At 38.4% G+C, this 17,495-nt stretch overlaps 1 protein-coding gene across 4 annotated transcripts in view; it reads right to left on the reverse strand.

Moving 5' to 3' along the window:
• Nucleotides 1-17,495, reverse strand: part of TENM1 (teneurin transmembrane protein 1) — a 1,080,468-nt gene that overhangs the window by 847,270 nt on the left and 215,703 nt on the right. For all 4 annotated transcript variants that reach the window (XM_063937256.1, XM_063937254.1, XM_063937255.1 and 1 more), the window contains one exon: nt 15,874-16,160. In XM_063937256.1, coding sequence (XP_063793326.1) covers nt 15,874-16,093 — 220 coding nt within the window. In that variant the 5' untranslated portion in view covers nt 16,094-16,160. The remainder of the gene's footprint in view (nt 1-15,873; nt 16,161-17,495) is intronic.

The raw sequence follows: 17,495 nt of genomic DNA on the forward strand, positions 1-17,495 counted from the left end.
GTTCTTGCTGATTGGACTTCCATACTTTTCCTTGGCATGGATTTACAGGATAAACAATTCTTTTTTCCACATTTGTGGAACCCCACAGGTCTTTCTGGAAGCCACGACTTTACTGATGTCACTTCAGGTTTTTTATAGAAATGACTAGGTACAAGTTTAGATCTCAAATTTTCCGCCTTTCGAAACAACGTAGGTCCTATGGGATTAATATTATCATGAAGTAATTCATCTAACAAAAGTAGTGAGGTATTTTTCTTTATTATATGTTTAATTTGATCGGCACAGTTGTTATACTGAGTGGAAAAACACATACTTTTTTCATATTTATTTTCTTTCTCTTTTTGTAGTGCTACTCTAGGTTTTAATAATACACTTCTATCCATCTGCTCCACTTCCTTATATGCTTTTAACAGTAAATCTGGTGGGTAACCCTGTTCATGAAATGATTCCAATAGAGTAGTGGCTTGTATTTTGAATGTCTCAATTGATGTACAATTACGGCGTATGTGGATAAGTTGACCCCTGGGGATATTATCCTTCCAGCATGTTTTATGCGAACTTTTGTAATGCAAATAGCGATTTTGATCAACCGGCTTTACATATGTCTTGGTATTTAATATACCATATTCAACAGACAGTTCAATATCAAGGAAGGTTATTGTCTTTGGACTATACTGTGACGTGAATTTAAGTCCGAAAGTGTTCTTATTTAAACTCTCCGTGAATAATAATAATGATTCCATACCTCCACCCCATATAATAAATAAATCATCTATAAATTGGCCATAGTATACCAGGTCTGCACCGAACCCGACCCCCCACACGTGCATGTCCTCAAACACGCCCATATAAAGGTTAGCGAAACTCGGCGCGAACCTGGCACCCATGGCCGCACCCCGTGTCTGTAAATAATATTGTGAATCGAAAGTTAAATAATTATGTGTCAACATAAATTTAATAGCATCCAAAATAAAGGCCCGTAGAGAGTCTGACAAATCATCTTGCTGTAAATAATATCCAATTGCCTCTACCCCTTGATCATGAGGAATATTGGAGTATAGAGATTCTACGTCACAAGTTATTAAATAATAATCCTCCTTCCACACAATATTATTAATTATATTCAAAAAATGACCTATACAGTGGCATTATTACTGCTTTATTTCTGATGCTGATTACTCTCCCTATGCAACCAAGCATCTGACTAGCCTTCCTTATTGCTTTGTTACATTGCTTACCTGACTTTAAGTCACCTGAAATAGTGACTTCTAGAACCCTTTCCTCCTCAGCAGTGGCGTAAGTTCGCCCCAGTCGCCCGGAGGCATGATAAAATGTTGGTGCCCCCCTTTCCCCCCCACACACACATATATGCTATATGTAGATATCTGGTACTCAGGGTGAACAGTAGCAGTGTACTCAGATGCCTTTCACAATAGTAGTATAGACATACACACACACACATGTTCTTTTCCTTGCACACACACACACCTCTTTCACTTACACAAAAATGCCTTTTTCACTAACTCACACGCCTCTTTCACTTGCACACACACTTCTACTTACATACACAGACACACACCTTTTTCACTTACACACATACCTTTTTCAGTTTACACACACCTTTTTCACTTACACACACGTGCCTGTTTCACTTACACATGCACACACACACCTTTTTCCCTTACACACGCACACACACACCTTTTTCACTTACACACACACTGCTTTCACTTACACACACACACGCCCTTTTCACTTACACACAATTACACACACACGTCACTTTCACTTACACACACAATTACACACGCACACGCCACTTTCAGTTAAACACACACATGCCACTTTCACTTACACACAATTACACACATGTACCTTTCACTTGCACACAAACACACGTGCCACTTTCAGTTACACAGAATTATACACACAGTCACTTTCACTTACACATACAAAATTACACACACACATGCCTCTTTCACTTACACATACAATTACACACACACACACACACACACACACACACACACACACCACTTTCACTTACACACAATTACACACACATCACTTTCACACACACAAATACACACACATGCCTATTTCATTTATACACACAATTACACACACATACACACACGACACTTTCACTTACACTCGCACAATTACACACACGCCACTTTCACATACACACAATTACACATACACACCCACACACAAACACATGCCTCTTTTACTTAAACACACAACTTTCCTTGAAAAAACACAGACTTACACACCTCACTTGAAACCATTCACACACATAAACACAGTGCTGCCAACACTTATTAAAGATACCCCCGGTAATCAACCCCCCTCCTCACACACACATACACACACACACACACACACACACACACACACACACAATGCAGCAGTTGGAGGCAGGTGGTGCCAGTGCCTACCAGTTGCAATTACCAGGACGGAGCTTCAGACGGCCCAGCTCTATTGGAAGTCTCTGTGAGCAGCTGTGCACTGGAGCTCCCCCTAGCTGCAGCCACCTGCCAGCTCGTCTCTCTGCATATGAGGAGGCAGCTGCTGCTGGCGTGTCATGACACTGACACGCTCCTCTGTCCAGTCTGATGCTGGGATGGATTGTCGGGCAGTGGGAGGCAATGGAGAAGTGCCCTCTGCAGGTCAGGAGCCCGGCGGCAGCCGACTCCATTGCCTCCCACAGTTCCGCCTCTGCTCCTCAGTAGTTTCCAGTATAGTGCAATAAATACTATATTTAGTCTTTGTATTTTTGATACTCAAGTGCATGATTTTGCATTTTTTGGCATTAAACTGTAATTACCATGCTCTTGACCATTCCTCTAGTCTACCTAGATCCTCAATCATTTGTTTTACCCCTCCTGGTGTGTCTACTCTGTTGCATGCCTTTGTGTCATCTGCAAAAAGGCATACTTTCCCTTTAATGCCATTTGCAATGTCACTAATAAAGGTATTAAAAAGCACTGGTCCAAGCACAGGTCCCTGGGCTTGGGGATCTGTTTGTGCAGCTCTCCTGCAACTTCTCTTTGGGCAGCTCTCCTGCAAATGTGATCGCACACCTGCACAGCAAATTCCCCCTCCCCCTGTAGGCAGTGACTACCTGATTGCAGGGATGCAAAAAACACACCCTAGCTATCAGGTCTGAATTATCCCCTAAATTTCTCCACACATTTTCCCATCCCTACAAAATCCGAAAATCTAACACCTTTGTTTTTGTAATTGATGAGTTAGTCTCTGTCTTTAAGTTTCCCATGATTATTACCTCTTCTTTTAATACCATTTTAGTGATGTCCTGCAATAGGTTCTTGTACAGTTCCTATTTCTTCCCTGTTTCTATGGTCACCCAAAGGGCCAAAGTTTTTTCTTCAATACTTTGTATTAGAGTAGTATTTATGCTTTTTTACATTCATTGCTACTCCTGCTCCGATTCTTCCCATTCTGCCCTTCCTAAATCAAGAATATCCCAGTATAGCTATGTCTAAGTAGACATGTTTAACAAAGTTGTTTCTTACAAACATCAGTGGGATCACCCTTAAGTTTTTTATATAACAAGGATACAAAGAGTTGACTGACAATTTCCTTATGGTAATTCGATAAGTCTTGGTTATGCATATGTGGCTTAAACTATGTAGGCAACCAGAAAGTACATTTAAGGAGAGAATGGGACAACATATGGTGGTTATATGCGCAGCACTTATCTCGGGATAAAATGAACAACCACTCGCCAGGCATTTCTATGAGAAAAAACACTAATTGAGTAGTTTGTATTACAGAATGATAGATTGAATCTCTTCTTCATTAAGAGGTGGCAACAGACCACTTAAACCACTAAAGTGTATATATAAAACCTAACTATAAGTTCATTAAGTTCATGGTTAGATTTCTATGTATATTCTGTAAGTCTCCATCATACCCCAAACTGCCCTTTCAAATGAATATTCACTCTAATATCTGTACTTTAAGAATCCCACATAATTTTTTTATTCAGTGTTGTATATCATTATGTAAAATTAACCTGCAGGATTCAATTTCCATTCAAATTGCAGAGCAGAAGGGTCTCTTGTTGTGTGACTTGCTTGTGGTGTTCACAGTGAAGTGAAACATACTGGAATGCTAGTTACTTCCAGATTGTCTCTCCTATAAGCCTGTAGGTGCCAAATACCTGTTGCATTTTGCATAAAATGTCTTTCGTGGGGATATTGCAACCTCTCTTCCACTCTCTTTTTAAATGGAAAGTTATTGGAAATTAGTGATTAAAAGAACAGAATAGTTTTGGCTTAAGTAATAAAAATGTTTCCCTCTTCTCATTAGGCACAATCCAGAAAATGAACAAATGTAATATATTATAAATAAGCCCAATATATTTGATATTCCATTAGAAACAGAGACAAAAAAAATCTAAATATAATAATATAATTCTTACACCTGCCAAAAAAAATGACAGTATGTTTGTATTTAATTGCAGAAACATTACTGCAGCTAGCCCTCATTTAAAGTGCATGCTTTGATCCAGCAAATTCTTTCAATGAAAGAGAGCAATCATTACCATCTCCGTGCAGTAATCAATGTTCATACTGTACTTATAAACTGGGCAGAGCCGGACCTAGGCATAGGCAAACTAGGCAAATGCCTAGGGCATTTGGTATGCCTAGAGGCACAAGCAGAATCTTCTGATTATATAATTTGTGGCATGCCTATATTCTGTGTGTGACTGTGGCTGTAGCTGCATATGAAATGCTATGTTACAGTGTATTCCTGGAAATCACTGTAATGTAGCACTTCATATGCAGATACAGTCACAGTCGCACAAAGAATACAGGAATTTTGCATATCATTTTAATCAGCAGAAGCTGCTTGTGCATCCTAGCCATATAGTAATGCAAATAATATGCATTTTCATTTAAAAAAGTCACCCGACATTAGCAAAGCTGTCAACTGACTCATGCCATGCATCTCCTGCTGCATGGCATATTGAGGCAAGATGTATGGGGACACATCTGTATCCAAGCAAAGGCAGAGGTCACTGTGTTAGTGGCCGTATGAGTGCTGTGTGTGGGTGGGTATGGTTGTGCAATAATATTTGGCATATGTGTAAGGGGCATTATGTGTGTTATTATGTGTATAAGTTTACTAATAATGTACGGTATATGTTAAAGGGACATTATGTGTATCATTATGTGTAAAAGTGCATTAATAATGTGCAGCACATGTTTAAGGGGCATTACTGTGTGGTATTATGTGTATAAGGTGCTCTATTGTGTGGCATAATGTATAGAAAGGGTACTACTGTGTAGTCTAATGTGGATAAAGCGTAATATGGTGTGGTATAATATGAATAAGGAGCAATTCAGTGTGATGTAATGTCAATAAGGGGCACTACTGTGACCAACTATGGTTTATAAGGTAAAGTGGTACTGCTGTGTGATATAATGTGAATAAGGGACACTATTGCATGATAAAATGTGATTAAAGTTGCAATAATGTGTGGCATAATTTGAATTGAGGGTACTATTGTGTAGCCATGCCCCTTCCCTGTAAGAACACACCCCTTTTGGCTGTGCACCGAATGTGTGCACTGTTCCTATTTAAAATATAGTGCGTAGGAATATAAAAATATGGACTGTTATGGGTGAGTGGTGATTGTGCTGGGAAAGGGGCGCAGGGTCAGAGGAGGAACTACTGATGCTGCTAGGGAACACCAGCCAAAATCTTGCCTAGGGAATCATATTGGTTAGGGCCAGCTCTGACACTGGGCCATATTAACAATGGAATAGATCGGACTATAGCACTATACCTCCACAAAACATAGGCCCATCATCATGACAGTATGATTGTGAACAGCTGCCAAGATGGCCACAAGGTTGGATACAATTCATGTGTTTAAAATTGTGTTCTACAGCTAATGCTATTATTTAACTGTTTTATAGCTAAGAAGAATTAAGGGCTAATATTGCAGGGAGTGCACAGGCCCACATGCGACCGGCCATACCCAAACATCACTGGTCAATGCTCCTTCACTTCTAACAATATGCCCTTTATTATTTTCAGCTCCAGGCCACTGTGGCCTTAGTTTGCAAAAACAGGCACAAATGCACATAGACAGATGCATCATATCATATAGCAGAGTGTTTCGCTGCACTTTCACACATTCATTAATGTCCTTCTATGTCTTCAAGGCATTCAAGCTATTTTAACAATATATGTAATGTTTAATTGAAAAAGGCAGTGGTTTTCAATTATTTTCCACATGTATACCCCTGATAGCCTATTTGCATTTGTAACCACAATGTTTGCAATACAATACATTTGTAATAAATATAACTGCTATTAGATAAAATGTTTCAATGCAGCTATGTACAGTATAAAGGCAACAAATGTGTTATAGGAAAATATTTTCAAAATAATGAACAGAATGAAATGTAGATATATATAATTCTCACACATAGGGGGAGATTCAAATGTTTGAAAAGTCGGTTGGGTGTTTGTCTTTTCCTGTCTATTAGACAGGAAAAACAGACTCCCAACTGACTTTTCAAACATTTGAATCTCCCCCAATGTCTATGGAAAATGCAAATTTGACAATAATACTACAGTATAGTTCACAGATGCTCTTTTTCTACAGGCATAGAACATTCTCCTTTTGTTATCAAGGTACTGATACAGTGATGCAAGTGACTAGAGATCACTAGGGCATGGCTTTTCCTATATGTGTAAATAATAGTTGAATCTCCCACCCTGTTAATACAGAATTTTTTTGAAGTACCTATGACCATCACAATGAGTACCCCTGGGGGCTATTAGTTCTCCAAATTGAGAAACAATGCAATAAGGGACAGTTCATTTTACATTTTAAATATGTAGAAGTGCCTACAAATCTGTGAAAGTTCTACAGATACTGGCAAACCAATATACACATTGGTTAAATCACTAATATAATTATTTTATTTTATGAAATTTGTAGAAAATAAATGTAAATAATGTTTTCCTTCTTGCTAAAAGTTGTAACTTTGAGTCTAGAACTAACCATGTTGCCATACTAGGGGAGCAAATACATTTATATTTTTTCTGTGCAGGGTAAATACTAGCTGTTTTTGTATGGAGCCCACAAACAGATTTATTTTAAAACTGCAATTAAGATTTCAGTTGGAACACACCCCACCCAAATATCTCTGCACATGTTACATCTGCACCACCTGCAGTGCAACATGTTTTGCCCAGTTGCTTGCTTTTTTGCTTTATTTACATACATGAATCATGCTTTCATGCTCTCTGTCTTTTAAAAGACAGGAGCTCATACACTAACTATATTCATTGGCGCTGCCTTTAGGGGTATAGTACAGACTGGAATATCCACCAATGATTTTTTGGGTTCCATTCTGGTGCATTATCATAACTGGTAAGGAGAATGCTGGCAGCTGGCAGTTATGTATTAAAAATACCTCAATGCATTGCTTTTCTAATAGTGTCAGACATGACAAAGTATAAAAAGTTATAGTCTGTAAACTGTGTGTTGTCAGGAAGATGTTGATGACAGCTCCTGGAAATCTTCATATTGAGCAACAAGTGGCAGATCAGTTAACAATAAGTGCTGAAGTATAGTCATTTGTCTACAATACATTAGCCTGCTAGATGAAAAAATTAACCTGAGCTCTTATAACCCTGGAGCAGAGGGGCGCTTGTTTACTGTGTCCTGCACAGCCACCATCTTCCCTCCTAGTGGGCCCAGTCCATTTTCTACCTACAATGGGCCATCCCTGTCTGCTGACATCTCACGGATGGAACTCGCTGCCGTGACCACTCAACTACATCTCCTACTGGCCTCATCAGCAGCTGGCTGCACCTTGGATCCCCATAGCTCCCAGTCACCATACTTACATCCATGAGCACCAGGTGGATGATCACTTTCAATACAGGAATCACCCCTGTCCTCTACCATGACGAGGGGAGACCTCATTGTCATTGCCATGGCTACCTGCTTCAGTTTCCTGAAGGTTTCACCACAGGCAAGCCATATTGAGGGTCTAGGATGCCCATTACTGCCATCTTGAATATCCATTTCAGCAAGACGTGTGTCGGAGCTAGGGGCGTTGTCTCACAAAAGCCCTGCCTAATTTTCCATGAGGACAGAGCTGAATTCAGGACTCAGCTATTTCTTTATAAGATGTTGTCTGCATTTCACATCAACCAACCTATTGTGGTTCCGGATGTTATGGACACATCTGCTACTTCAAAGTCTTTGAATGTTGTGAGGGCTTTGAAGGTGTATTTAAAGAGAACAGCTCGTCACAGGAAATCATACTCGCTGTTTATTCTCTATGATCCCAATAGAATTGGGTGTCCTGCTTCAAAGCAGACAATTGCACACTGGATCAGGCTCACTATCCAGCATGCTTATTCCACGGCAGACTTGCCTGTTCCAAAATCTGTTCAGGCCCGCTCTACTAGGTCGGTGGGCTCTTCTTGGGCAGCTGCCCAGGGTGTCTCAGCTTTACAGCCCAACTGAGCAGCTACTTGGTCAGGTTCAAACACATTTGCTAAGTTTTACAAGTTAGATACTTTGACCTGTGAGGACCTTCAGTTTGATCAATAAGTTCTGCAGGCACCTCAACACTCTCCCACCAAGATTGGGAGCTTTGGTACTTCCCTATGGTACTAAATGGATTCCTAGTATCCCCTAGGATGTAAGAGAAAATAGGATTTTAATTACCTACCAGAAAATCCTTTCTCGTAGTCCATAGGGGATATTGGGCGCCAGCCCGGTGCTTCATTCTTCCTGCACTGTTACTTGGTTACGTATTATGGTTTGTTCAGCTGTTGCTGTTCCTGTTTCAAGTTTGTTTAGCATGGCTTTCCTCTTGTTTTGTGTGTGCTGGTTCGTAATCTCATCACTTTCCTTATCTATCCTTATCTATCCTTATCTCAAAGTATGTCCATCTCCTCGGGCACAGTTTCCTAGACTGAGTCGGGTAGGAGGGGCATAGAGGGAGGAGCCATCGCACACTATCAATTTAATAAAGTGCCCATGGCTCCTAGTGGACCCGTCTATACCCCATGGTACTAAATGGATTCCCAGTATCCCCTATGGACTACGAGAAAATGTATTACAAGTAGGTAATTAAAATCCTATTTTTAATAAGTTGTAGTTTCTAATAGTGCAAGATGTCCATTCTGTGAAAAGGCATTTCTTTTTTTGTGGCAAGAGCTACTACACTGTATAAGAGGTACTACACTGTATTATACTGCATCTTTTAAGAGACATGTTTTAGTACACTAAACCCATTGTGGAACATGCTGTTATAGAATCCAGCTAATAACCTATTCTCTAACTATTCATAATGCCTACAAACTGCATTCCACAATCCACTTAGGATACATATTATAGCCCTCAATAATGGCAAGGAGATGTAACTGGAAAATTGAGCTGAATTTGAATGCTCAGAGGTATGATCCACCTTTTTCCTAAGGATGAGAATAAAATAGCTTAAAATAAACTTAGAACTTGTTGCTGGAATTGGATTCATGCTCTCGCCAAGCTAACAGTTACTGAGCTCCATCTAGACAAGATACTCGCTTTTCTAAGTGATGTTTAATGAGGTTTCAAACATCTGGAGACAAGAATGGCTCTCATTTTTGAGCTTTTTACTATGCCTTCGAAATGCAGCATAAAGAGCAAATATCTACAGACTGCCCGTAAAAAATATAAAAATAACAGAACCCCTTCCTTGAAAATAGCAAATAAGTGAAGCCCATTGAATTTCCTTTGAATAAAAACCTCAAGCTATTTTATTACTCTTTAAAGTATTTCTTCAAAGTGACAAACCTTGAAATAAATCATATTCAAAGCCACTTAAACTAAATCACAAAAGCTTGAAAGACATTTGAAAATTGGCTTATTCTGATTCATACCGGTCATTCCAACTCTGAATTCCAATTCTTCTATTAAATTGTTATTGTAGTCAGCTGCAGTATTTCTAAGATATACATTTGCATTGACCATATGCAAAATTCAAAACCCGGTACATAATGTTCTATTCTAGATGTAATGTGTCATTAGATATATTTTATTATACTATTATGTAGGCTAGGAAATACATAAAAATCTGCATATGTACTGAGGTGATATTTAACTGCAAATGCAGGAACCGTATGTTAAGTCATAATGATTTTACATTTACAAATCATTAATCAATTGTCCTTAATGATGTGACCTTAAACCGACAAATATGCCCAGTTTGTGTGTTGCTGGGATTTTCAACATTGCTGTATATGTGTGTTGCTTATATTTAAATGTGTTATTTTTGTCATCAAGTAATGACTGCAATAGTTCTAGTGGTTATTTTGCTTGTTATTAGTATGAGCAATTTTTTGCCATCCAACAATGTTGCCCATTTAAAAAGACTAGAATAATTAACAAATATTTTTTTTTTATGCCATAGTGTGATATACTGCTCTGAGTTCCTTACCATGAGTCGATGGTTTGCTCTGGCTGCAAAGAATTATAGCTACAGGTTTTTAAAAAAAATTATATTTATTCTATAGGTTTTCTCGATCAGTTGGATAATTACCATTTCACTAACCACTTCACAACAATATATAGGTTCAAACAAAAAAAAATACAATTAAACAATGCCAAATGCACCAATCTGCTCTTGTTGACATAAATACATATTCATACAGGTTATTGTTACATTGTTACATTACCATTTGCATTGTTTTAAGAAGAAGCAAGAAACAAATCAATACTATACTGCAAACACTATATTTGTCTAAAAGAACAAGGGTGTATTGTTAATGTCCATAGATAACAGTACAGTTAATACCAAAATATATTTACAGTTATCAAGGTTTTTGCAGGTGGTGCACATTCAGAATTGTTATTTTTAGTTCAAGTTTAGCTATGTGGCCACATGCGTATTAACAATACTTTACAAGTTGCTGCCGAGGATAAGCTTACGTTATTTCATACTGTAACTGTTAATATAATTACAAAGTTCCTCTTTTATTTGCTTTGCTGTTAGAAGTGAAAATATCCTTAAAAGCTGCAGTTTAAATGCTTTTGGTATTGTGAAAACAGCTGTAATGGTTATATGCAGTATTTTAATGGTACTTTGAGGGTTCCTTTCAGTGATGCTGCTACTTAAGTCCATAGTTAAACTACTAAATATATTGCTATAAGCTCAAAGAAAATAAGGTACTGTATTTTACTACTAGTCTTGACACATCAGCTCAATTTCTTCCTGAAGTAACTGTCAGTCTTACTATGCAAATGTCTGGCTCCTTATGTGACTAACTTGGACAGGGAAGGTAATATACTGCTCCTCCCCTTCCTACTAGTGTTTTACAGTTTATGTTCTCAGAGTTGTGTAGGAACAGTGTAAATGAGAAGCATAATAACTGAGCCAAGATGTGTAAGTGAAGCTGGGTATTCTCACTCACCCACCTCAAAGCAGCTCTCTCTATCACTCAGGTCCATGGACAGCTTCTACTTTACTCTGCCCCTCTGGCTGTAACTAACTGGATCTTATACTGCTGCTGGGGCCAGCCTTAAGGGTATGCTCCACCCGCTACAAGGAGCTCACCGTTTTTCACATAGCTGCTCCCATGGGCCTGACTTGATGGGCTGTCAGTCACCGGGAAGGTGAGCTTGGGGCTGTCTCTCCTCAGTGACAGCCACGAAGTGTTCCACCTCCCACAGCCTCCTGTACAACAGCATGGCTCCCGCTTCCAGATTATTACTTCGACCCCAAACGGTCAGTTAGGCTTCTTATTTATAAGCTCTGGACAAACTGCCGGATCTATCCTGTCCTATCCTAGCATGAATTCAAATCCTTCCTCTTCTCAACTGTCATCTGTGGTGTCCTCATGCTGTCTGAGTCAATTCACTGACCAGTTAACCCTGTCACTGCTGTGATGTTTAGGTGGTGACACAGTATAAGTTAATATATATTTTATATACAGTAGGACCCAACATGTGTAGGTACACAAGGGTCTGGGTTACCACATAAGTATGTAATAACTGACCATATAATTGCAGCCATTTGTTTTTCAAAGACATGTTTATATTTTATTATTACATTCAGGATTTGGAACTAATATTACTCAAAGCCACAAATCTTCCCACATCTGACATTTCCATTAATTGTTAATCTTGCAGTGGATAGAGAAAACTATTGACAGATTTGCTAAGCACAGATCTAAACAATGTTAGTAAATGTTAGTAATACACAATGTTAGTAAATAAACTTCTTTGTAGGAACTCAGAGATCTATTAACCAAAAATAAGCAATAGTAAAGATTCTTTATTGCAGCTAATGACAGGGACACAAAATACGTAATTTACCAATATAACTTTTCCAGGGCAGCTGAATACACTGCTCCTCCATTTTACAATGCATAGGGTTTTTATTCAATACACTCTTTCGTGATAATCTCACCATACTGTCTTGCAGTCATATGGAGCCTTTTATGGCCGTCAATTATTTCCCAAAGATTTATGTGTCAATTTGTCCAAAAAGTATTCTGGTATATCAGGTGGTATTGCAATTGCAATTGTAGGGTTTAAGTCAATGGCAACAAATGTAAAAGACACTTTGCTGTAACACATATACGTTACAATGTTTTTATAGCATAGTAACCTCTTTATAAAACCCCTCTTCTTATAATGTCATCTAGCCACTGTTCTATTCTGGTGTTATAAAGAGTTGAAAATACAAAGGGCACATTTGTGTGAATGCAGGCACTCACTGAACCGATGCTTGGGAAAACACAGCAATCAATAATGAATAGACATTTTCCAACATGTATTTTAATTACTTTTGCTATGGTTGAGCCAGTGCATTTCTAAACTGACCTGCAATATACCAGAACTAAATTACCTACATGCATGGCTCATTGAAACTTTATTTTGATCGTGCAGTACTGCATAAAAAAATGCTTTGCAGAAGGTTTAGTAACAGCCTAAATGTATAGAAAATTAAAGAGCGTGAAACATGTTGCTGATTCTGTATTTCAAATATTTCTGATAATTTTATTCATATGGAGGAAAGAGTAGGAATGTGTAAGGGCTGATCTAGAACAAAGTGACAGGGCAGGCACCATGATAAGTACCCACGCATTCCTGGCAAAGAGGTTGTCACCTTGTGACAAAGGGCTTAGTCTCATCGGGAATACTGTACCCACAAGTCACGCCCTCATTTTCATCATGCTAAGGGAATGGGGTACAGTTCTAGTAGTTGACAGATTAAGTGTGTGGGACAGGTCTGGTGGTGACAGGGTGAGTGTGTAGGGACAGGTCTGGTAGGTGACAGGGTAAGTGTGCGTGGGGGCAGGTCTTGTAGGTGACAGGGTAAGTGTGCATGTGGGCAGGTCTGGTAGGTGTCAGTGTGAGTATGTGCAGGAACAGGTCTGGAAGGTGCAGGGTGAGTGTGCAGGAACAGGTCTGGTGGTGAGAGAGTGAGGTGCTGGAACAGGTCTGGTAAGTGAAAGAGTGAGTATGTGGGGACAGGTCTGGTAGGTGACAGGCTGAGTGTGTGCAGGGACAGTTCTGGTAAGTGATAGGGTAAGTGTGTGGGAACAGGTCTGGTAGGTGACAGGGTGAGTGTGTGGGAACGATTCTGGTAGGTGACAGGGTGAGTGTGTGGGAACAGGTCTGGTAGGTGACAAGGTGAGTGTATGGGAAATATTGTAGGTGTTGTCGGCACCTTTTAAATATATATTTCTGCCATGGGCTGTGATCAATCAGCAGATACAACTGAAGTAAAGAAAAATCTTCTAAATGACAGGGGGGGAGGCCTAGCTGACCCCCCCTGAATCTTCCAATGGGAATGTGCAATGCTCACCATCATATTTACATTGGTAGATATCTTGGAGTTGTTTCAGATTTGACATTTCATTTTCAGTGCTATATAAGTTTATTTTCTATTAGTATGCTTTATTTATAGTAGTTGACCGTGGAGATTTTAAGACTACAGTACTTTGGTTAAGTAACTTTAAACATATGACTTGACTACTTAAAACAATGTTCTCTACTATGCAAGAAGGTAAGATACTGTAAATCCTACTTTATGGCACCCTCCAGCCAGACATGCACTGCTGTTACGTTCAGTTAACAACCATTGACACTGATTGCTTAGTATTGCAGACTTCTACCATATGTTTGCTACCAACAGTATTATAATTTAGTAAATTATAAATAAGTTGAAATAGTAGGACATATCAGCACTACTCTTCTAGTCTTTATTAGCGATAACACTAGCATCACTTCTTTTCATGTACTAGAGTATATACAGTAATTAGCAATGTGAGGTTGTCTGAGCATATGCCCCTTTTTTCCAAATATAGGCTTAACCCTTGGTGGCAAAATTTCATCCTCAGCTGGCCAATGTACATGAAATAATGACAGTAAATGTTAACACTTATCATCCTTATAGATTAAATGTTATAATACCATTGTATCCTTATGTTATCAATGCGGAGCAACAAATGTTTTCCCTGGATATTTATACAGGTCCATTTATAAGTTACAGAGTGGGAGATTTTTCAAAGTTTGCAGAGTGATAAAGTGGAGAGAGATAAAGTACCAATCAATCAACTTCTGTCATTTTACAGGCTGTGTTTGAAAAATGTCAGGAGCTGATTGGTTGGCATTTTATCTGCCTCTACTTTATCTCTCTCCAAGCTTTGATAAGTCTACCCATATACAAATAAAGCATTAATAGATGTTTACCCATATAACAATCCAGAAAGAATGCGTTTCTGACATGCTGTCACTAGTTTATAGATAGGTGACTCTTGTTGTTCCTGGCTGATAGGTTTATACTGTATATGTAACATATGTAATATAAACCATTTTCCCAAAGGCATGCAGTACATTACTTGCATATATTGGGGAAAACTGGACCACTTTCCCCATTTCTGCCTATATCTGCCACTCTGATTTTGCAGTTTGTCTGTTGATTCAGTTGCTATCTTAATTGAGCAGCTTTAGACCTTTGTTTGACAAGGGCACTATCTTTGACTTTGTTTCTCCCAATTTTGCTTTATGATTATTTTTATTTTTGTCATCAAAATTAACACAATTTGTATCAGACTTAATAAACATAAGTCAGGGACTCTAGTTCTCTGCCAAATTATTTGTAAATACACTTTGTTAATAACACAAACAAATAATTATTGGTTCTTAAGGTGGGTACACACTATTAGATATATCTGCAGATCAATTGATCTGCAGATATATCTATGTACGGATCGGGCAGTGTGCTGTGCATACACACAGCCCAATCCGTCGGGGGACTGACGTCATGAACTGGGCGGGCGGGCGCTCGCGCCCGCCCAGTTCACCTGTCAATCACCGCCGCCCGCCGCAGCATGTGTACGGGCGGTCGGCCGACCACCCCGTACACACACAGCGACGCGCCAATATATCGTTAGATATATTGGCTGTCGGCTGTGCTGCGCGGCCGACGCGATACGTCTGTAAACGACGGAGTTCACAGACGTATCGCCCGTACACACTGGCCGACGGTCCCGCGATGTATCGGCCGTTCAAGAGAACGGCCGATACATCGACCAGTGTGTACGGGCCTTTAGATTTTTTTATTGTTGTTATGACTGTGTAGTGTGTTTACTTAATTTATAAGATAAATTAATAAATTGAAAAATGCAGAGGACATGGACATGAGAATTATATAGTTATGTAAATTAGAGATAGTGTGGTTGTTTAAGAAAAAATATAAAAATTCTTTAAATGTAATTAATATTCTTTTTATACACTTTTACATTTTATAATATCAGCACCTCTAAAAATTAAAACTAAGTATTGCAGCAAATAAATAATTATTTTACTACCTTGAGTGGGATCTTCAACTGCTTTTCTTTTCCTGCTGCTATGGTTGTTGTAATTTAGTCTTATATCTTGTGCACATTCCTGAAGAGTTTCTCTTGAGTTGTATGATTGTCTTGGCTTTCGTTCATCTTCACTATCTTCTGAAGAGCTGGTGTAAGCATGATCTATTTCATGCTTAGTTTTTGATAATGGTTGGTAAGGCTTACTATCCATCTGCTCCATATTTCATTAAAAGGATTATTTCAGAGTCGTGAAGCCCAATGTGCAATATTGTAAAAGAGAGCTGTTCCTGTAATGACATAAACATTTTTGTTAATACATATAATGTGTGTATATATATATATATATATATAAATAAATGTATATATATATATATATATATATATATATATATAAATGTATATATATATATATATATATACATACAGTACATACATATCAAAGGCAATAATCAGCTGTAAAACTATAGTAAAATTAAAATGTGTCTGTAAGGTGAATCAGTGGGTAGTCCATTGCTATTGCTATATATAACATATTTCTAATACATTCTTGTAAATCAGAGGAAGAGGAAATCATGGTCACCAATATAAACAACACTTCAGCCCAAATCAAATGACCCTGAACCACAGTGAGCATTCAATGCATTTCCTGGATGTTAATAACTCCCTAAATGGTCCAGAATTTCCACTTCTTTATATATTGATTAATAGCCTTTTAACAATGAGTTTTAGTCCCAGAAGACTTAAAACAGGATTACCAATATCTCAGTTTATGTGCTTTAGACAGATCACTTCTGATGACAGGCTGCTCTTAACATATACACAGTGGGGAAAAAATGTATAACCAGGGCTATAGCCACAAGCTAATTGTCCAATCATTCACAGATAGTATGGTAATCTCAAGAGAAAGCCTCTCCAAAAGCAACCCAATCACTCCAAGGACCAGACACAATTTACAGTTGTAACACATTTCAGCCACAGATCAATGGACTTTAGCAGATCTGTGAAAAATGAATAACCACTGATTACTGTACCTCTGATAGAAACTTTCCAGCATTAAATCAATCACTATATTTATAAGCATTCAGGGGGGTTCTAACTTAAAATCAATGTTGATCCATCAACGGCCAGACACACCATATGGGAGTTTTCCATCAAAATCTCTCACCACAAAATAAGGATGATTTGAATGCATAAAATGTGTTAAGTGCAAATTTATGATTACTGGAGAAGTTTTTAAACATCTGAAAATTGAAAGCCCCTTCTGAATTAAATTCTTCCTAACATACTTGAGCACATTTGTGATGTGTCAATGAGATTTTTTTATATGTTGAGAAGACTGAATGGACAGTGCACAACTAAGATATGAGAATGGGGTTAAGTGACCAACCTGTAGAAGATCACTTTGCCAAGATATACCACAATCCAAAATTGTCAAGACACTTGGTGACTGTCCACATTCCATTCTCTATCAGAGGTGTATACAGATCCAACCTTCTCCATGCAGAGGCAAGATTCATCCATAAATAGGACACTATTAGCCTACTGGGTCTTCATTAACAATATATCATATTTTTGTAGGCATGTATTCCTATTTATTTAATACTATATCTTAGCTGATTATG

The sequence above is a fragment of the Pseudophryne corroboree genome, chromosome 8 (genome assembly GCF_028390025.1).
Source record: "Pseudophryne corroboree isolate aPseCor3 chromosome 8, aPseCor3.hap2, whole genome shotgun sequence".
Taxonomy (NCBI): Eukaryota; Metazoa; Chordata; class Amphibia; order Anura; family Myobatrachidae; genus Pseudophryne; species Pseudophryne corroboree.